The 22,177-nt window shown below is 33.1% G+C and overlaps 1 protein-coding gene across 1 annotated transcript in view; it reads left to right on the forward strand.

Moving 5' to 3' along the window:
- The window catches only part of POP1 (POP1 homolog, ribonuclease P/MRP subunit), a 30,074-nt gene that overhangs the window by 2,418 nt on the left and 5,479 nt on the right, over nt 1-22,177 (forward strand). The window contains exons 3-13 of the mRNA XM_031947028.1: nt 4,794-4,943; nt 6,573-6,749; nt 6,934-7,109; nt 8,762-9,010; nt 10,107-10,194; nt 10,580-10,767; nt 11,999-12,249; nt 12,365-12,458; nt 13,940-14,051; nt 14,793-14,912; nt 19,175-19,290. Of these exons, the coding sequence (XP_031802888.1) occupies nt 4,796-4,943; nt 6,573-6,749; nt 6,934-7,109; nt 8,762-9,010; nt 10,107-10,194; nt 10,580-10,767; nt 11,999-12,249; nt 12,365-12,458; nt 13,940-14,051; nt 14,793-14,912; nt 19,175-19,290 (1,719 nt within the window). The 5' untranslated portion in view covers nt 4,794-4,795. The remainder of the gene's footprint in view (nt 1-4,793; nt 4,944-6,572; nt 6,750-6,933; nt 7,110-8,761; nt 9,011-10,106; nt 10,195-10,579; nt 10,768-11,998; nt 12,250-12,364; nt 12,459-13,939; nt 14,052-14,792; nt 14,913-19,174; nt 19,291-22,177) is intronic.

Here is a 22,177-nt window from a genome sequence, read left to right on the forward strand (position 1 = left end):
CCCTCCAGTATTTGTCATTTCCTTTTCTGTCATGTTACCCAAATCTGATGTGTGTGAGGTGGTACTTTACAGTTTGTTTAAATTGAATTTCTCTAATTATTAGTGACTTAGAGTATTTTTTCATATAACTATTGATAGCTTGAATTTCTTACTCAGCTGTCAAACAAGGCAATTTTCTAAATATTCAAAATCATTTAAAAATAGGGAAATGCAAATAAAACATCTATGAAGTTACATTTAATAATCATCAGATGGACAACAATTGACCAAAAAGGAAAAGGGGCTGTGTGAAAATAGCATTCACTGATGCACTGTTGGTGGAGCTTTGAATTGGAGCAGTCTTCAGCAATGTTTACTGAGCCACACTCTCTCTGGGGTCTACACTCCATATCCATACACATAGATCCAAATGCTCCTGGGCCACTTTTGATCTAATTTTAAAGGATGACCCTAGTATTTTTAAAGTGCTACTTGGAAGTACAATTGGGCTTGGGCCTCTCCTCACTCCAGCAGAATAAAGTGAGCATCAAGAATTTATGATCCATTTTTATACAGGTTATAATACTGGTTAACTTGTTGTTTGATAGATATAAATAGCTCTTTACCTGAAATAAAACAAGTTCCAAGCTAAGCTCACTTTTTCATGACTATGTAGTTTCATTTCATGGAAGGCAACATAATATAGTAGGTAGTATTAGAATTCCAGGGAAGAAGACCTGGATTCAAATTTTACTTCCTTTTTAAAGCATGAAAGACCAAATTATGAGTATGGAAAAAATGAAAAATTATTCACAAAGAAGAAATAATAAGAATTTTATTATTAGAATTATTATTAGAAAATATTTTGCCTAATTATATACCAACAAAATGAGTAAATAGAATAATGTTTATAGAAATGTAAAATACCCAAATTAGTAGAACAAGGGTTAGAACATTTAAGTAACCCAATTCAGAAAAATAACTTGTACAAATGAATCTTAATGTTTATTCAAAGAACAAGTTTTTTCTAATATTACATAAGTTATTTGTGAAAATAAAGAGAACCTATCAAATTTTTTTTTCATCAGATTAATGTGGACAGATAGATCAGAGAAAGAAAATTATAACCTAATATTCCTAATAAGTCTCGTAAAAATGTTGAGTAAAATATTAGCAAAGCCACAGGGACATATGTTAAAAGATTGTACAATAGCACCAGATTGGATTTAAACCAGAAAATGCAGGCTTGATTTAACATTGTGAAAATTATGAACATAAAAGACTATTAATAAAACCAAGAAAATCACATAATTATTTAAATAGATACAGAAAAAGCTTTTTATGAAACAGCATTCATTTTTATTTAAGAACTTTTTAAAGACAGGTATAAAGGGACTGTTTCTTAATACAGCAGATAGAATTTTATTTAAAAAACAGCATTATCTGTAATTTGTAATTAGTGCTCTCCATTGAGATCAAAGATGAAGCAAAGGTATCCATTATTATCTGATATAGTTCTACAAAAACTAATTATGCACAATAAAGCAAGAAGACAGTATTGAAGGAATATGTATAGTCAACCCATCCCTCTGGAATTACTGTTTTTTGTAGTTGCTATATTGCTTTAGAAAACTGCAAAGATTTAATTAAAACTTACATAGTTAATCACTTATACATAGAGATAGAATATAAAAAAAAAGCCCACAAAAACCAATAGCCTTTCTTTATATCACCAATTAAACCCAAGAGAAAGAGATAGGAAAAAAAAATTCCTTTAGGAATAATTATAGAAGATCATAGTCAAACAGGTATCTTGTACATGGCAGGCACCATTCTGAGCACAAAGGATTCAAAAAACCTGGAATAAGGACATGATTCAACTGATGGAAAAAGAAGCGTTCACTGGAAAGTTCTGAGCCATATATAAAGGAAGGCTTTGAGAAGCATTTATTGCACTGCCCTTCAGCCCCCCCAGTCGGAGGAGAAAGACAATGGAAAAGTTGCTGAATATAAAAATCTTTCTATGGTGAAATGATTTGAGCTTGTCCTGAGGGAGGCATGATATTTGAGGAGTTGAAATCAAGAAGAGAAGCTGATTGAAAATGCAAATGTATAAAAGATTTAGGAGTCCACCTACCAAGTCACATCAAAATTATATGAAGACAGTTGCAAAATACTTTACAGAAACAAAAGTTGACCTAAAAATTGAGCTATTAATTATGATTAGATTGTTGATATAATAAAAATATGATACTATTAATCAGATTAGTTTGCAGATTTAGTGCTAGACCAATCATACTAATAATTACTTTGTAGAACTTGACTAAATACTAAAACTCTGGAGAAACAAAGTCAGTAAGCATTAAACATTATGTACTTTTTTGAAGCCCTGGGGTTAAAAAGAAAAAACAGAGTTTTCATTCTAATGGAAGAGACAGTATATATAAATTAGTAGATAGAAGGTGAATATACGGTAGATGGAAGTTAACATTATAGGGGATAACACTAAGCAAGGAACCTTTAGCAGGGGAAATAATAAAGGGAAATGGGAGGGAAAGGGGAGTTGTTGGGGGAGTTATAATATCCTCCTCAGACTAAAAACTACAAAGCAGTAATGATTATAACTATTTGGTGTAAGTTAAAATACAGAAAAGTTGATCCCTGGAGGAGATGAAGTAAAAAACCCAGAAGCAATGGAACAGAAGTAGCAGAATGTTTGATAAATTCAGGAACACAAAATAACAGGGATAAAATATTCAATAGAAACTGTTAGAAAAACTGAAAATCAGTCTGGCATCAATTAGGTTCAGACAGACATCGTACACATTTACCATAATAACCTCCAAATGGATAAAATCTATGTATGAAATCATGTTAGATATTAACAGTAGGAGGAAAGGAAATACTTTTTATAGTCATCGTTAAGAAAAGATTTTTTGATCCACTAAGGGTCAGAGAGGATAAAATGAACAATTTTGCTTACATAACAAAATTAATACAGCAAGATTGGAAGAAAAGTTAATTGGGGCAGTAATTTTTTGCAGCTAATTTTCCTGAAGATCCTTTATGTTGTAGAAGGATTTGATGCAAATATATAAAAACAAGAGTAGTTCCCCAGTAGATAGATGAATCATTCAAACCAGGAATTTTAAAGAAGAATTGTAAATTATCAACAACTGATTAAAAAAATACCCTAAATTACCAGTAATGGGAGATTCAAATTAAAACACTTCTAAATGCAGAAAATTGGCGGGGAGGAGGAACTTTCATAGCTAATCTCTCAGGATTGCTGTGGTGTAGGAAATGATAAATTGGTTGATTTAGAAAAACTTGGAAAGACGTAAGACATATGAAGGAAGATGTTATCCACCTTCAGAGAAACAGATGATAGGAGGAAATAAGCATAATATGATTTTATATATATGTGTATTAGTGCATATGAACATATATCTATATATGTGAATGTATAAAGGTTTTTAGATATTTTTAACACATGTATAATATGTAATCTCTGTGCTTAATTGTAGTCTTTAAGTTGAGGGAAGGAAGGGAAAAAATTAAGTAAAAAGTAGCAGTGAACAAAACAACTAACAGGCCAAAAAAAAAGAAAAAAAAAAGAAAAAGACTTGGCAGCATTGAAAACAATGTTTAGTATTATATAGGTATTCTTAAAATGGAAATTTGTTTTATATTGAATTCTCTCTTATGGTCTGTTATGTACATGGCTTTTTTTTTTTTTCATTTTGTATTTAAGTTTTTTAAACATTACAAAAAAATACTTCAAAACACTTTTGAGATTCTACCTCATTTCTATCAATCAGATTCACAGTGATGAAAAAATGGTTAATGGCAGTTGTTGGAGAAACTGTGCTTAGTTGATCGAGCTGTGAATTGGTATAGCCATTCTGGAAAGGCTGATATGCTCCCAAGTTACTTTTCTATGTATCCTTGGACTCAGCAATATCCCTATACTATATATAGGGATAGAAAATCAGAGGGAAAGGATCTCCTGCATAAAAATATTTGTAGCAGTGCTTTTTATTGTAACAAAGAGCCAGAAACAATAATACCCATTAATTGATGACAGTTGGACAAATTGTAGTATGTTAGTATTAATACAAAATGATTTTTTTGAAAAAACATTTTCAGAGAAATCCAAAGGCACTTGTATGAATTGATACAAAGTAAAATGAGTAGAACTAGAATCATTTATACATTAACTACAGTGTTGTAAAGAAAATAGTTAAAAGACAAGAAGGGATTTGTGTGTGGTGGTGGTCGGGTTTGAAGAGATGATGGGGAGCATGTATAGTAGTGATAATTATACCAGAAAAAGGAGAAAAGAAAGAATAAGAGTTCCACAAAACATTAATATGTATTTATTTTAAAAACCAAGCTGTACATACATAACAATTCATAGTGTTGTATATAGTTTTTTTTCCTCTGTTCAAGTTCATAATAATAAAGTGTAACAATTTAAATGTAGTTAATATTTAATTAATACTTCACTGCTCTTTGTAAATAATGATGTATAGATAATAAGGAAACTTTTGCTGGAAATCCTAATTCTTTACATATTCTTATTGAATCAGATAAATACAGTATTGGTATTTTGCCAAAAATAAGTATTAAGAATCTAAACATTTTTTCTGTCATCACTTTGGGTAAATCATTACTCTCTCCATTGTAATATTTGCATTGTTGAAGTAAGTTTTATGGGTCATTCTAAGTAAAATTATTCTAATATGTGTTCCTTTTTGATGTAAAGTCCTACTACTTGATCTTTTGACAGTGTATGGATGCTTCTTTTACAGAAATGTCTAATGCAAGAGAAAAGAAACATGCCAAGAAAATGAGAAATCAACCAGCCAACGTGACCTTATCTTCAGGTTTTACTGCTGTTGATGAGAGAGGAACAAAGCATCATAATGGAAATGAAAAGTCTTTCCAATATCAAAAACAAGGTATTGATTATGTATTCCATTTAGATAGAATTGTTTTTACCAAATTGTTTTGATAGATATTATACAAATAACATATTGCTAAAATTGTTAGCCTAACATGCATTCTTAAACTATATTTTTTATCCAGCAAATGTAGCCTCTTTCACAGCAGGGGCTATTTAAGATTTTTTTGGTAGTTCTAGTAAACACTGTAGGCACTTAAATACTTATTTCTTTAATAAAAATGATCACAAAAATTTAATGTTCTTACTAGTAATTGTAAACAGTAGTTGGTACTAGCCTAGTAACTAATTAGTGCATAGTACTTTATAATTCAAGAAAGTAAAGTGCAAAAGAGGAAAAGTAGGAACCAAGGCCTGAAGCTAGGTAAGTGGAGAGAGTGTGAAGATAAAGGATCTCAGTCCTCTTTTGTCTTCTGTAGGCCATTGATTAAATAAATAGTTCTTGGCAATTTTAGTCTTTCTTTTGTCCTACAGATATTTCCATCTCACTTATCTTAAAAAAAATTTCCTGTTGTATTCGAGCTTCCTTTTTGCAAATCAGAGCTCTAAGTCAAACACTTTATTGGTCCATGGCTCCCTCTAAATAAGAGGACCTCAGTTCTTCCTCATCATCTGACTGGTCCTCAAGACCTTGTATTTATGTTTGATACGGTATTTGATATTTTGCAGCTCCCAAAAGGCAATACAAAATATGAAGTTCCATTGATTGATATGCCTTGTTTGGAGGGTCCAAAATTAATATATCAGAGCCCCAAAATGTCTGCAGAGGAGTCATGGATTGAATGAAGACTCTGGCCATAAGATGGGCAAAGGCAAGAGTCATCTCTAGTTACTGAATGGTCATAAGATGGTCGCCTTATATTGGATAAAGAGAGAGGGGTCCTGAGTCACAGAAATAAGTTGGGGGGGGCTTTCCAAAGAATCAAGGCATCATCCCAGTACTGGGTTTGGACGTGGAATTGAGCAAAACAGAATGGAAATATCTTTGTCAGTGTTCTTGTGGTTGGACAAGTGGCTTTATAGCTGGTAAACAGGTGGTGATTAAAAGTTTGAGGCCAATGATAAAAAACCTATTTTACTAATCATCCCTATGTGCTTTATATAAAATATTAAAGAGATTAATACTTATTGAAATAGAGTAGGGCTGCAAATGAATCGTTCCTCCCTCTTTATGAAGAGCACCTTGTAATTGACAGTGGCCAGGCACCCTCCTTAAAAGATCTTGAGTATGGAGCGACTCACCATATTTAGACAACTTAATTACATTAATTGTTAGGGAGTCTGTCCTCACAGCAAACCTCAGGCTTCTTCTCTGCAGTGTTCCTAGGTCTGTTATTTGGGGTCTGACAGAATGAGCCTCATCCCTCTTCTACATGGTGGCCTCCTAGTGTTTGAAGGCAGCCATATACTCCCATTATTATTTGTACATGCTTCATATGCCCTACCTGTAAGTGCCCCTGTTGGCTCTGGGGACAGGGATTTTGTCTTATTTGTCTATTTTATATACATAATAAACACTCAATAAATAATGTTGAGTGATTAATAGCTTTTATGCCTGAGATATTTTTGTGCTTTTTAGTTTCATACTGGATTATATTATTTATTGTCTCCTTTTTGAAAATCTTAGAGTCCTGTTCTGGAACTCCCCAGCATCAGCAGCCAAAACTGACACATGTACCTTCCGAATCTTGTGCAAATGAACAGCCTTCCAAGGGTCAGTGCAAAGGAGAGAAGGGCAAAGGACAAGCAGGATGGAGAGGAGGGCACCAAGGGGCTGCTCGGGAAATCCCTAAATATATAACTGGTAGGTACTTGTAGGTAATTGAATTACAGCATGTCTGTCTTAGGCAGGGCAACTTAGGGAAGTTTAGTTCTACTGCTGGAGACTTTACTTTTCCTTTTGTGTTAAAGAATCAAGTAAATAAAAAGTTTTGTGGGTATTTTCTGTATCACTTTTTTGCATTCTCAGAGTGTGATTTTCTTTGTAGCATCTACTTTTGCACAAGCCCGAGCTGCTGAAATTAATGCCATGTTGAAGGCAGTGACACAGAAATCATCTAATTCACTAGTGTTTCAAACACTTCCCCGACATATGAGAAGAAGGGCTATGAGCCATAATGTGAAACGCCTTCCCAGAAGACTTCGAGAGATTGCTCAGAAAGAGGTATGATTTTAATAATCATTTATGGAAGAAAGGTCTCCACAGATGAGGGCTCTCGCACCCCAGCAAGTGTGCCTCCTAGAGGCTTCTTTTATTCCTACGGTCTCCTCTGTTTGGGTTCCTCTTGTCCGTCATCATTCTTCTGCTCCCAGGAAACTCATCATCTTAAAAATTGCTTCAATCTTGGTTCTCACACCTCACCGGTGCCCTTCTCTCTGCCCCTCTCCTTGCGGCGGGCTGGAGGGCAGATTGAAAAGCTCCCCAAGCTTCCATTTAAAGTGAGCCCAGCCTGCCCTTATTTCTTCCCGACTATGCTGCATGTTTTGGACTCTGCTATCATCATGCCTTTTCCTATCCCTTTCCTTGCTTTTTAGTTTCCTTTTGTGTGATGTTTCCCATTTGTATCCTCAGCACTTAGCATAGGGCCTGGTATATAGGAGGCACCTAATAAATATTTTTCATAATAAATCTTAATCTTCCTGTCTTTTCTTTTAGGTGATACTTACTAGTTTTACTCCTTAATGGAAATTCATATTTGTTGCCAAATTTTAAACATCTGATAAATACTGTCTAAGAATATAAGAAATGAATAATAGGTTATACAGATGGGTAGCCCAGTTTATTTAGTGCTCTGATGTAGGGCAGAAGGGAATAGTTTGTGGAAAAGTCTTAAAATTGCCTTCCCTCCAAATTAGTGAAGGATCTAGATAGCCTTAAAATTGCTTTAAACTAGGAGAGAATAAGGCATTGTATGATTGGAATAAAAATTAACAAATAAGTAGATGTTTTTTCTGTTCTTGTATAGTTTTTAATACCTATATTGAGGCCTTAAATAATACTATTAAGGTGTTTGTCTATTTTATGTGTATGTAACATATATTAAGCACACAGTGCTGCTGCCTTACTAACTAGTTAATGACTGGGCTAATTATATTTATGAGGTCATTTAAATAAAGACTAGAGCTAATCTTCCGACTTTATGCTAGCCATATGACTTTAGCAGAATCATTTTTCTGTTTGGAAATCTGTTAGGAAGAGATTGAACTAGTTGATCTTTAAAAACTTTTTTTTTTTTTTTTTTTTAGTTCTAGTGTTCTTTTTTGGATGTGGTAGAGTAGATCCATAGGAAGGATTTAGTTTGCTTTCAAGTTAAGAAGCTGAATATTTTAAGCTTCTACAAATTTGATTAGCTTTTTGCTCACAATCTTAGATTTGAGTATTTTAAGATCATGAAAATGGTTTGTTTTTATCACAAAAGTTCTTTAGCCTGGTATTGCCCCAGATATTGATCTAAATTGTGGTTTTGTGTTATAAGCTATATGATTCAAAGGGGATAACATTAGATTGTCAGTGAGTAATTTTACTGTAAGCAGTTATTTCCTCCTTAGGAAGTAATCATTATGATGTTTTTTGTTTCATAAGAAGTAAAGTCTTGGAGAAAGAGAACATGATTTTTACTTGTCAAATCTTTTACAGTGTTATTCCATAAAATGCCACAAATTTTTGTATATTTGACATATGAAAAGTAAAATTTTAATCTTAAACCTAGGTTTTTAATTGTGCAATTTAACATTTTTATGTATTGAGTCAGTGTCTTATATTGGGATTTAAAAACTAACTACCTCCGAAAAAAATGAATGTTTTTGACAATATAGGCAGAGAAAACAGAGCATCACAAGAAGGAGTATTCAAAAAACAAGTGTCGCAAGGCTCGGAGATGTCATTTAAACCTGCTCTTGGAATTTAATCGGCGACAAAAAAAAAATGTGTGGTTAGAAACTCATATATGGCATGCCAAAAGATTCCACATGGTGAAGAAATGGGGATATTGCTTAGGGGAGAGTCCCACCATTAAGAGCTACAGAGCTTCCTACAGAGCAATGACAAAGCATTGCCTCCTTCAGGTATGATGCTGGGCTTTCATTTCCTTTATTTTGTTTTTATTTAGTATTTTCTAAGCTTTTTAGAGAATTAATAGTTTGTCAAAATATCATTGGGCAGCTATGTGGAGTAGCAATTAGAGTCCCCAGCCTGAAGTCAGGAAGACCTGAGTTCAAATTCAGCCTCAGACACATACTAGTTGTGTGACCCTGAGCATGTCATTTAACTTTGTTTGCCTCAGTTTCCTTATCTGTCAAATAAACTGGAAAAGGAAATGGCAAACTATTCCAGTATTTTAGACAAGAAAACCCAAAATGCAAAGTGCACATTTGGAACTAGTAACAATCATTCTTTTTTATTTTTGTCTTGATTTATTTTTTAAAGCAAATTAATGATACATATGAGATTGCTGGGATTTTGTGTGTGTGTGTGTGTGTGTGTGTGTGTATATGAGGGGGTAGTATTTAACTATTCCAATGCTTAATTTTTACCTACCTTGAGAACTTTTAAAATCTTTTATATCATTAAATATTGTATATTGTCAAGGTGGTAAAGAACAAGTAGTATGGGGTAAAAAATAAACATTGCCGAAAATAGTCTTCTCAAATTCCTCAATTTTCAATAAATAATTCTGATTTACCAAGGAGTTACCTAATTGTTTTTATTTATGTTGAGTATATCCTCGGAGGTTAGGGGGTAAGAATGTACTTTGAAGCAGCAATCTTGTGACATCTGACTTAAGAGAAAGATTTAGCTTAATTGCTTTCCTTCACATCCATTATCTCATCTCTTCTGATCCTTAAAATAACCATATAAAGTTGGCAGTATTGTATTATTTTCCAAAGGTTTATAACATAATATAAATCATTTTTAAATAGTAAATTGAAATTTATAAATGTGAATCATTTCCTATCTAATTCATTGTACAAAAACATTTACTGATGCTAATTTGAAACCTTTTCAAAGGGATAATTTATAAAGATAATGAAAGCAATTCATCTTATTAGAATTTTAGAGGTTTAAAACATTAGTGTGCTTTTACTTTTCGTTGAGTCCTACTTCATCAAAAAAAATCTCAAACCTAGCTTTTAAACTCAACTCTTTTACTTTTGTGTGCAGGATTTATCATATTACTGTTGTCTGGAGTTAAATGGCAAAGAAGAAGAAATACTAAAGGCACTGTCTCGAATGTGTAGCATCGATACAGGTAATAATTATGTTGCTATTCAGGATAAAACTACTTCATCTTGTTGTAAGAATTGATAGGGAAAAAACCAGTCCTTTTTCTAACAGAATTTTAATGAATAGTAGGCACTAACAAAGATCTTTTTGAAAAATTTTAGATCACTGTTTACAACTAAGTAGTAGTCATCATAGATGACTATATATATCTTATCTCACGTATCTTAGATGTGCACACAACTGTGGGAAATATAGAGATGTTAAAAAAAAAATGTGGCTTTTGGTAATTCTAAGAGAATTTATAGTCTAAGAAAAGCTGTGATAACTATCAAATTGTTTCTAATGCTGTTCCCAGAAGCTATCTTCTTAAAACTGCACTAATAGGGATCCTGTACATCTCATTGTTTTAGGACTAACTTTTGCAGCAGTTCATTGTCTGTCTGGAAAACGGCAAGGCTCTTTAGTCCTTTATCGGGCTGATAAATACCCTGAAGAAATGCTTGGTCCCATTACATTTATTTGGAAACCTGAAGATGGCACTAGTACTACTCCTATAAACAGAAAATTGTGGTTATGGACACATCCAACTCTCAAACAGGTATAATTTTTTTTTTTTTAAGTAGGCAACTGAGAATAGTTGAAAATAGATTCTACAAAAACTTGAGATATTTAAATACTTGGCTGAATGTCCTGTATTTGAATGTATAAACAGAAGCTAAAGATGTTTCATAGGATTTTAAATATTGACTGAAAAGTAAGAACTGATTTTTCAGTGATAATTAAGCTTTAAAGAAGCTGGTTAAAACCTGCCTAATTGGAAGATTTGTTTTTTTAAAAACAAACACTGGTCTAAAAGAATCGCTGTAGTATTTGGGTATTGAATATATGCTGTTTGGTGATAAACCATTTTAAAAATGTTGGTGATTTTCTTCATTAAATTCTTTCATGGATTGGCTGTTACTTTTTCTTCCATATTCTCATTGTGTTCACACTTTAAAATTGTTAATTTAAGCTAATCTATTGGTTGGTTTTTCGTAGTGTTCTTCTTTTTCTATAATATGATTGTTCTCTGTGGGTGGAGATTTCTTGGGGAGGTTTTCTGGAGGCAGCCTTAGTTTCAGTTCAGAGTAATAATCACTTCAAATGCAGCCAGCTGATAAAATCCAAACGTTTATTTTCTTCTTCCAAGTCTTATCGCTTTCCTTGGGCTTGGTTAGCTTTCTTAGAGGCCTATCTCACTCCTTGGTTCCAAGAGCTCTTGCAGTTTGTCTTTTAGCTCTTCCAGCTTTTGCCTCTAGCTCAGCTCCGACTTGTGGCTTCTCAATCTCCAACTGACACTCCCCTCTCAATCATTTCAACTGAACTCTCCTGACTGAGCTCGGCTGTTTTTATGCTCTTTTAGAGATGTAAATTCAAAGGTTGACTCCTCCTCTGAGAGTGGGATTATGGGTGGTGTGAATTTAGATATCTCATATTGAACCCTGAAATCTCCCAAACATGTGAACTAATGTGTGAGCTAATGTGTGAACTCTCAAAGGTGTGATCTCTAATGTGTGAACTCTTAAAGGTGCAAACCCAAGCACACAAGCAATGCTTTAATCAACTTTAATGAGTTAACACCTTGTTTCAAGTTCTGGCCCATAACAGTTTTTGTTTGTTCAAATTGTTGATACTTTAATAAAAGTGCTTTAGATAAATTGCCTAAGAGATGCAAAGTAAATGTTTATGTACATTTTAACAGAAAGATTACATAAAAATCAACTTAAGATTTGCCCATCTTTTTTATTTTAAAATAACAGCGAAATGTTTTATCTTAATTCTATCCTTAGGACATATTAACTGAACTAAAAATAGTATGTCAGTGTGTGCAACCTCCAGAAGCAACTGCCTTTATCCCTGAGGTGGCTTTGACATCACATGAAGAGAAAATCCACATTAAGCAGACTGAGAATTGCAAGAAAAGGAAGAGGGATGATGAAGAAAAAAATACCAATCCAGTGAAAAAAATTGTGGGTGATGGAACCAGAAATCCATTTCAACCATATTCTTGGACATCCTCAGCTACTGGCATTGTAGTGAGGTATGTGGCTTCTTATCCTAGGGAGTTTTCAGCAAAGAGTTCTCCATGTTTGTTTTTCAAAGTTGTTTATGACAGCAATTCATATTTATAGCTTTATCTTCCTTTCTGTTTTTAGTGATTTGACCATGGAAATGAACAGATACCGGCTGATTGGTCCCCTATCTCACAGTATTCTTACTGAGGCACTGAAAACCGCTTCTGTCTATACTGTAAGAATATATGAAGTTGTAAATCTTATGATCATCATAGCAAATACACTGACTCTAGCTTAAGATAAGGGTATTAGAAATGGATAAAACTTCTCATTTTTATCATTTTTTACCTCTTTTTTCTCCTAGTGAAGTAAATCTAGGAAAATAACAATCATAACAACTGTTTTGGCTTTGTTTTTATTATTATTAATTGGTTTAGCATATTTTTCGTGGTAGGTATCATAAAGAATTTTGTTTTTGAGTCAGTTCAGTGACTCAGTACATAAACTTGGTAAAGTCAGATTGCTTCTTAATGCTTCAAGTTTTCCTTGTTCTGAACTCGGATACAATTAGAACAGAGAAGATGTGCTTTTTATTTTAGAAAGATAGATAAAATAAGGCTACTAACTTATAGCTGATATGTTATTCCAACAAGAGCATAAATATAACAATATACAGTCTTGCTGTAAAACATGGGTTCTTTACAGAAATTAGTAATTAGTCTGATTGTCCTTGTCAATCAGATTCAGAATCATTTTCAATGTTACCATCATAGGAAATTTTAAGAAAGTTCTAAGAGGTGATAAGGACCAAAAGGATATGTCTTATATAAATATCAGATTGAGATGATAATGCAGGTTCAGGCTCTTGGTTCTTAGGAGACCAACTCATTTTCTGAGGGACTTGTAGAACCTCTGATGAGTTTAATATCATTGATATTTACACTGTTGTAAACTTTGAAATGCATACATTTGCATATACTAACTCTTATGCTACAACATCTTGTAAGATGGTTTATGCCTTATAATGCTGTATTACAGAGGAGTAGATGAAGATGTCCCATAAGGACAGTGAGAGCATAGGTGGCATTGTAAACCCAGATCTCTCTGAATTCTGGATGTAGTAGTGTTCTTCCAAGGGTCCTGTCCTGTTTCTCAAGCAAATAATTTTGCTAAACTTTGAGTTCTACCATATTCTTATTGAAATTTATAAAAATATTGTGGTAAACATTTTTAGAATTAAGACATCTTAAAGCAGTCGTGAATTATTTTAACTAATGTTTCATTTTTAAGAAGAGTATTCTGTAAAAGTTTGAGAGAGAGAAAAAAAGGATGATTTTTCTTAGTGGCCTGTTTTTTAAAAAATGTGCTTTCATATACATGTATGTAAAAAATGATTGATTTTATTACAGGTGCTGAAATAGTTTAATAAATTCAACATCTGTGGTTTTTAATAAAATTATCTAAAGCATTCTTCCCCATTCTTGAAAAGGGATATAGCAACAATTTCTTGGTTAATTAGCTATATTTTTATCTCTAGAAACTGACATTAAGTTGCATTAGTAATTCAGCATTAATTAGCAGGTTATTTAGAAGAATGGTGTCAAGTTACTGACCAATATGAAAAATGAGAAAAATAACAAGTTTGGTCTTCATAATCAACACAGAAGCTAAAGGTGTATATTATCCTACCTGATAATAGAATTCATTCTTTTTTAGGAGGTAGAAGATGCAGAAACAGTACTTCATAGTTGGTGGGTTGAAACCTGTAAGAAACCTGATAGTGTATCTGTCCATCATCGTCAAGAAGCCATTTTTGAATTGTTGGGAGGTATACAAGAGGGGAAATGAAAGAGGGTGGGGGCAGCTGCTTCTGAAGGTCACACATGGTACTTTTTGACAGATAATATGTCCTAAGTATAGAATTAAAATATTAAGTTGTTAATTTAAAATTGGAAAGTTGAAGAAATTTAAGTTGATTTTTATGCTGTTTTTCTATTAAATAGTAGATTTTTGAAATTGTATATTAAAAGAATATATATATGTGTATATATATATATATATATATATATATATATATATACACTTTTTTTTTTTTTACATTACAGAGATGTTAAGGTTGTGAGGCTTTTTGCAATTTGATTTAATTAGCTATTTGTATGCTATATGAAAAGAGCCTCACTGTCAACTCCTTGAGTGAAGTGTAGTTAGTAATCATTTTCAATTGATTGTTATTGTGAATTATGTAATTAGGTACTAAATAATTCAAACTTACCTGAATATTTTGTTGATATAGTCACTGTGTTCTCTTATTTGTCTAGATCGAAAATGTTTTATGTTGTATTATGAAGTATTTTGTTTTTGTATTAGTTTTTCATATATTTGTGATTCTTTGTGCATAAATTATTTTTTGCAAAATGTCTAAGGGAAAGTGAAAGAGCAAGTGTTGTTAACCTGTCAGCCCTAGAGAAAGGAGGTCCATAAGAAAATCAGAAAAGATCAAAATGAGCATAAATAGATCCGCATATTTTTGATGAATAACTTTTTGTTAAGTTTATCTTTTTCATTAAAGGAATAGCATCTCCAGCAGAAATTCCAGCAGGTACTATCCTGGGGTTGACGGTTGGAGATCCTCGAATAAATTTACCTCAGAAGAAGTCCAAGGCTTTGCTCAATATAGAAAAATTCCAAGGTAATATGTTTTAGTTTTCCTTAGAATACAAAGACATGTTGACTGAATTTGCACTCTTTTTCTTACTTATATGCATTCTTTCAAATTTGTTTGCATTTTTAACAAAAAAATATCACTTAAATAGTAATGTCAGTGATTTTAGTTGTAAGGAAGGGATTTGCACCCGCAGCTGGTCTTGTGCTCAGTGGAAGCCTCTGTTTAGACATACAGATGATCCAGGTTCGAATCCTGGCAAGGCCAACCCAGGTGCTGTTTAAAGTTAATGTTTCCATGTATAGTATTTTGGCATGAAACAGTTTTAGGAGGTTTGTTTTGTAAGTTAGCTCCAATTTTATACTAACTGAAGCCTATCTATAGGAATTTATTGTTACTTGCCAAAATTTGCTATTTCATTTGTCCAGACTGTAATTTAAATATATTTAATCATGGATTATTGAAAATTAGTGTCTAAGTAGTTGAATAAAGGATAGATGTAGATAGAATGAAAATTTTAGAAGAATATCTTACTGCTGCTTAGACTATTTTCTGTCAAAACTAAGTAAGAAAAGGTGTGCTTTTTGAAAAATAAGTTTTAGAGTCAGATCTTGATTGATGAAGCAGTAAATTTAAGTTGTTTCTTTGAAGGATAGTGGTACCTGGAATGACCATTCATCTCTTACCTGTTACATAAGAATAACTTTATTCATTTTTCATCAATCACATTATAGTCTCTTTTAAAGCTTTAATCAAATTCTGAAACTTTGCTGATAGTTACTTTGGCCTTTCTGAGAAACTACATGCTTGAATTCTGATCTAGCTCTTTTCAGTTTTTTCTAGTTTCTACAAACCTTAGCCTGTCATGTTCAGCTCCTTTTTCCTCTCATACACACCATTTTCCATATTCAATTTGTTGCCAAGGCCTTTTACCTTCAGGACATCTCTGTTATACTCCCCCTTCTTTGCTCTGACTTTACCTCCTGATGGAAGGCCCTCATTCCTGCTTCACCCCCCCCTCCCTTCACCCCCCCACTCAACATATCCTGTGCCTCTGGGGTCAGATATAAAGTCCTGCTTGGTGTTCAAAGTCCTTCTTAACTTGGGCTTCCTCCCTTGCTCTTTTGATACCTTGCTCCTTTTCACATCCTCTGTGGTTCAGTGACCCCAGCCACCTGGTGCTTCCTCAATCGCAACATTTTATCTCCCAACTCTGGGATTTTTCACTGGCTACCCTGCCTGCCTGGAACTCTTTTTCATCTCCACCTCTTGCCTTCTTTGGCTTTGCTTGAGTTCCAATTAAAAGTCTATCTTCTGCCTTCTACAAGAAGCTTTCCTGACTGCCCTTAGTTGATTATCTCTAATTTATCTTGTATTTAGATAGAGTATTTGTACATGGTTATTTCTATGTCTCCCCTTTTAAGCTGTGGGCTCCTTGAGATCTCGGACTGTTGTTAGTTTTCTTTGTATCCCTAGAATTTCATATAGTACCTGGCATGCAGTAGGTATTTAGTAAATGCTCATTGTTGACTATTGGCTGACTGGCAAAAACCATTTTTTTTTTTTTTGTAATTACAAAAATCCCAAACTTATATCAAATAAAATTATCACCATCTTGCTCCATTACCATGGACTTTTCAACTTGGCAAGCACATTTCTTATGTGTCACTTCAATCAAAGCAATTTTTCCACAAATTAAATACAGTACTTGAAATTTAAATCTTTTAGTGAAATAGATCAGTAAAACTAGATTAGAAATCCAGAATGTTGGACTTTGTCTATGAGATAGCTTCATGAAGTCTGAGCAGTTTCATGATTGTGTAGAACTTAAAATTCTTTGACATAGCTTATCACCAGAAAGCTGGATACTTAGATCTTAATCTAGGTGAGAATCAGACTTTGTCAAAAATAGACATGTCAGATAGAAAGTTACAGGAGTACTTGAAGTCATTGTCTACATCCTAAAGATGCTTTGCAAATGTTTGCTAAATAAATTTGATCCTTAGTCTTATCTATATAATATGACCCTTCTTAAAGACAGCATTCATCATTTAAGGTAATTGGTTTTCCAATTTAAAAATTTTTTAAATATGTTTGGTTAAATAGGCTTGTATTAAAACCTTTCTTTGTATTTGTTGATTTCTTTAATTTTAGAATTTTTATCAGGTTCTTGCTGTGTCTATAATGTAGATTTACAAATAACTGCTGCATTTATTTTTTAAAATTTTGACTTAAGCTATGCTGATAGACTGATATCTTTGTCTCTCATTCCTGTTTCTCTCCCCCCATCAAAACATGAAGGGGGGGGGGGTGGGGATCTTCTTGTTAGAGTACTAAATAAATCATTCTTAACATTTTATTTTTGCTTTTGTAAATACTTTCAGAGGATGAATCTGCTGACCCTTTGAGGGACATCTGAGCTTATGCATCTCATCTTACAGTTTGGCTAATTTCCTTTGAAAAACTGGCAGTCTGTTTTGGCTTTGAAGTGAATATTTCTTATTTTCCTTCTGCTTTTCTTATTTTTATCTAAATCCATTTTCTTCTCCAGATGAATAATTTAGATATTTAATAATTCTTTTATTTGAAAGTAGCATCATTTAGCTTTCTTTTAAAATTGAAATTTGTCTTCTGTTCTTGGTTGTTTGATTGCTTTGATTTTTCCAATTAACTAGAAGGGTCTTGAGTAAATTTGAAAAAGAAAAAAGACCAAAGTAAACTTTTAGTTGGATATAGTATAGTGTCTGAAATGGTATAACATTCTAGTGTAGTAGTGAGTATAGGCCTTAAAGTTAATATGTTTGGATCATTTAGTAATATAGTCATTATACCTAATCTTAAAGGGCCCACAGATCTTAAAGGAAGTCTTAAAAGTCTTCTTTTAAGAATGATCCATCTCAGCTGTCTTTAAAATGTTTGAAAATAGTTTGAACAGTTTCCTGTAATTCTCACATGCCAAGTAGTAACCATATCTTACTGGTAGCCTGGATCAAATGAAGTCTAATTTTATCTTAAAATCTATAGTACCAGTTCATAGAAACACAGGGAATCTAGGAAGATTTTGAAATGTATTTTGTTAGTGTCTAGAACAAATGTTTGAACCTCTTCAAATAAGCCCTGTTTACCTTGAATTGAAAAGTAAATATTTTGAGTGTTTACATTGTACTAGAATTATTCCTGCCTTCAAGGAACTTACACATCTTGTAAACTTCTCATCAATCTTTCTTTCATTGCCTTTCACTATGAATTATATTTCAATTTTGCTTCCAATTTATTTTTTTTCCAGCCACCGGAGCTCCAAGAAGCCTCCCATATCCATAGCTTTGAATGATTTCTCTCTCTGCCAGCATTTCAGCACTACAGCTTGAAACAAACATCAACTGGATCTTTTTGTTTTTTTTCCAATTTTGCAGCCCAGTGAAGCAAAACTTAAGATCACTTAAAAAAAGAATAATACTCAAGAATTAAGTTTTTGGATTTTTTAAAACTAATTTTATAGAGAAAGAGTTGAAAAGTAGAACTCTCTGTTCTTTCTATATTTGTGTGTGTGTGTGTGTGTGTGTGTGTGTGTGTGTGTGTGTGTGTATTTTGCTGGAAAAAGTCCCAAATAGTCTTTCTTACCTTTCTCTAACCTTTACCTTAAGATACTTTGCATTTTAGAGTTATAAGTACACGTCCTTCTATTGAGCTCTTTTGAAATATTTCACAGGGAACATGTTGAGCATAAATGCTAAATTAATAAATATTAAAATAAAAATTAGTTTTCCCAAGACATGCTTCTTTTTCTTTTCCCAATTCTGTTGGCTTACTGAACTTTTCTTAAGGAGGATTTAAAAAGCAAAGACTGCTAGTTAGTGGATCATATTACCCGCAGAAAGGGAAAAGGAAGAAGAAAAGGAAAAAGAAAGCAAAACGGGAAAAGCTAAAAAGGAAAATAGATTTCATATAACATTTGGTCTTTGTAAACACAGAGGTAAATAAGTTGGTTAATTAAACTTCAGAAGTAATTTAGTTGTAGATATTGTATTATTTGACCTCCTGACTTTGTGATGTAGTAGAAAAAACTCACTAGAAAATTTGCTGTTTCACAAACTGTTAAACCTGATCATAAATGAACAATTTTAGAAGTAACTGGTTGCTCTTGTTGACAAAACGTTTTCTAAATTACATTCTCCGAAACACAAAACTTAAATATTTTGTTATTTATAAGCAACTTTCAGAATTTGAGTGTTTATTTCACCTTATATTTATTTAAAATGTATGGTTTGAAAGATTTTTTTTCTTCATAGATAATGAAAAAGTTAGACAACTGCGCCTAGAAGGTGTGCCTGTGGAGTGTGCTCATAGTTTTATCTGGGACCAGGATATATGTAAGAGTGTCACAGAGAATAAAATCTCAGAAAAGGTAAATAATGTGGCTTCTTTAACAGTAAATTAACAGGTTAAAATGTCTTGCCATGGTAATAGTAGATTCCTATTATTTTGTGTGTGCTTGGGTCCTCCTTTTTTTCATTTGGGGAAATACAGAGGAGCACATACACTGTGTGCAAAGTTCTTTGCAGACTTTGATTAGTTTTCTTTAAGCATAATTTATTTTTATTATCTACTTCATGGTCTTGTAAAGGAAGTGGTTTGTAAATTTTAACTTACTCTATAAATGACCTTATTTTAATTAATAGTTTGTAAATTTTTTCTTTTAGAAACTAAAACATTTCTTAAAAGATTGTCCTAGTTTACATAGAGATCATTTACTTATTTCTTTAAGTTACAAATTGTCAATTTTTTGGATTTATAACTATTTAAGTTTAATAACTGCAAAGTTTTGACCCTAGCCCCCAATCTTATGAGATCCATATCCTAGAAAAGAATCTTTACTCTAAGACACTCTACTTGTGGTCCCACAGTTTCTACTTGAAGATTTCTTTTGAGGGAGAACCTGTCATCTCTTAAGGCAGTACATCCTACTTTTCATTAACTCTAATTATTTTCTGGAAATAGAATTCATTTTAAACAGCAATAGAGTTAGCATGATACAGTAGCTAGAGAGCTAGATCTGCCAACTTCTGAGAGGTGCTAGCTCTGTGACCCCTTAATTCTTCAGACTGTAAATTGCAGAAAAGTTGCCAGGTTTGCTTCTTAAGAAGGAGTTGGAGTTTCCTCACTGGTAGTTCCTTAAAAGACAGCTAGGTGTCAGAGTGCAGAGTACTAGACCTGGAGTCAAGAAATTTTTGAGTTCAAATATGACCTCAGACATGGAATAGATCTATGATCCAGGACAAGTTACTTAATCCTGTTTGCCTCAGTTGCCTATCTGTAAAATGAATTGGAGAAGGAAATGGCCAATCCCTCCATTGTTTTTGAGAAAGAAATACAAATGGGGTCATCAAGAGTCAGACACAACTGAAAATGACTGACCAAGCAGTTCCTAAAACAATAAAGTAGTCTGAAAGCAGCGAAAGGACTGAAAGCAGTCTTGTCTATTACTGACCTCTACTAAAAAAAAAAAAAAAAACAGAATTTCAGTACAGGACAAAAATGTAGTGGTTGCTGTTAGAGGAACATTACCTGTATAATTTATAGTTTTTTTTTATCTTTAGCATCTAGAAAAAATAATAATTTGGGCCTTTTGTGTAATTTTATAGAATTATTTTAGCTGGATCAAATGAGGCAGTAGAGTATTCAAAGATTACTAAAGAAGCTTACTTTTCTTTTTTGTTTATCCCTTAATTATCTGGGGAGAGGGAGATTTTGTATCACTTTTGTTAGCTGTTGTATAATATTGTGAAATAGAAAAATTCCCATTTCAGCAGAAGCAATTTGAATTTTGCCTAGACTCTGTCATACCTTATTATTATCTGATAAATCTCTCTTCATTCAGTTCCCTGATAGTGCTGTTTGCACTTAGTGCCTCTGCTGTCTCTCTTCTCACTTCTTGACTTCTCAATTGGTCAGTGATTCTTTTTTTTTTTTTTAAATAATGTTTCATTTTTCCAAATACATGTAAAGATAGTTTTCAACATTCACCTTTGCAAACCCTTGTGTTTCAAATTTTTCTCCCTCTTCTTTCGTCTCCTTCCCAACATAGTAAGCAATCTGATATAGGTTAAACATGTGCAATTCTCCAAAACATATTTCCATATTTGTGACCAGTGATTCTTAATTGTCAGATATATCGGTCATTTCTCAATCTTCCTTCTTAATGTGTCTGCTGCATTTGACTCTATTGACTGCCTTTTCCTTCTGGATAGTCTTTCCACTCTTTTGATTTTCCTTCTTGTTGCACTGTCTTTTGAAAGTTAACTCCAAAGTTTTGTCCCAGGTTCTCTTCTCTTCTCTCTTGGCAACTTTATCAGCTCTTGTTTCTTTGCAGATGACTTGCAGGCATGTATATGTGGCCCCAGTCTTTCCTATTGAACATTTCAGACAAGATGTCCCAGAGACATCTTAAACTCAAAATGTCCAAAACTGAATCCTGTCTTTCTCTCTATAATTATCTCATCCTCCAGGCTTCTCTTGTTCTTTTCAGAAGCAGAAATAGAATGAAATCCTTCCATTTCCCCAGGTTTGTAACCTCACCACCATTATCCTGACTCCTCATTTTCTTTTCTCCCACAATTTTGAGTCAGTTCCCAAAATGGCTATTTCTGCCTTCACAACATTTCTTGCATCTCATATCATCTCTTTACTTGCTCTAAACTGAGGGGTTAAGTGTGTGAGTGAAGAGAGCTTAGACCATCATTACCTCTTGCTGAGATTATTGCAGTAGTCTTCTAATTGGTTTCCCTGCTTTAAATCTCCTTTACTCCAATCTCTCCTAATGCTGCTATCCTGATTGCTGCCAAAGTAATTTTTCTCAAGTGTAGATAGATTTGACCATATGACTTCTCTACCCAACAAATTCCATTAGTTTCCTATTGTTTCTAGGATCAAATAGAAACTCTCCTGTTTAAATTTTAAGGCCCTCCACAGCCCATCATTAACCTGCCTTTCTATCTCCATTAGTGATTCCTTCTTCTCTCATTCTTTTCAGTCAGATTGGCCTTCTCTGTTCTTCATGAGTAATAGTGTCTTTTATGACTCCTTGGCTTTGTCCTGTATGTCTCCTTTACTGAAAATGTCTTCTCTCAGTTTTCATCTTATGGAGTCTCTTTTAAAACCTGGCTTAAGTGCCATTTGAAGCTTTTCCTTTTCCCCCGATGTCGCCAATTTTTGGTGCCTTCCCTCCCAAACTACCTTGTATTCAAGTTTTTTTTTTATATAGATTTCTTATGTTTTATATTTTTATATATAAA

The sequence above is a fragment of the Sarcophilus harrisii genome, chromosome 1 (genome assembly GCF_902635505.1).
Source record: "Sarcophilus harrisii chromosome 1, mSarHar1.11, whole genome shotgun sequence".
NCBI classification, from domain to species: domain Eukaryota; kingdom Metazoa; phylum Chordata; class Mammalia; order Dasyuromorphia; family Dasyuridae; genus Sarcophilus; species Sarcophilus harrisii.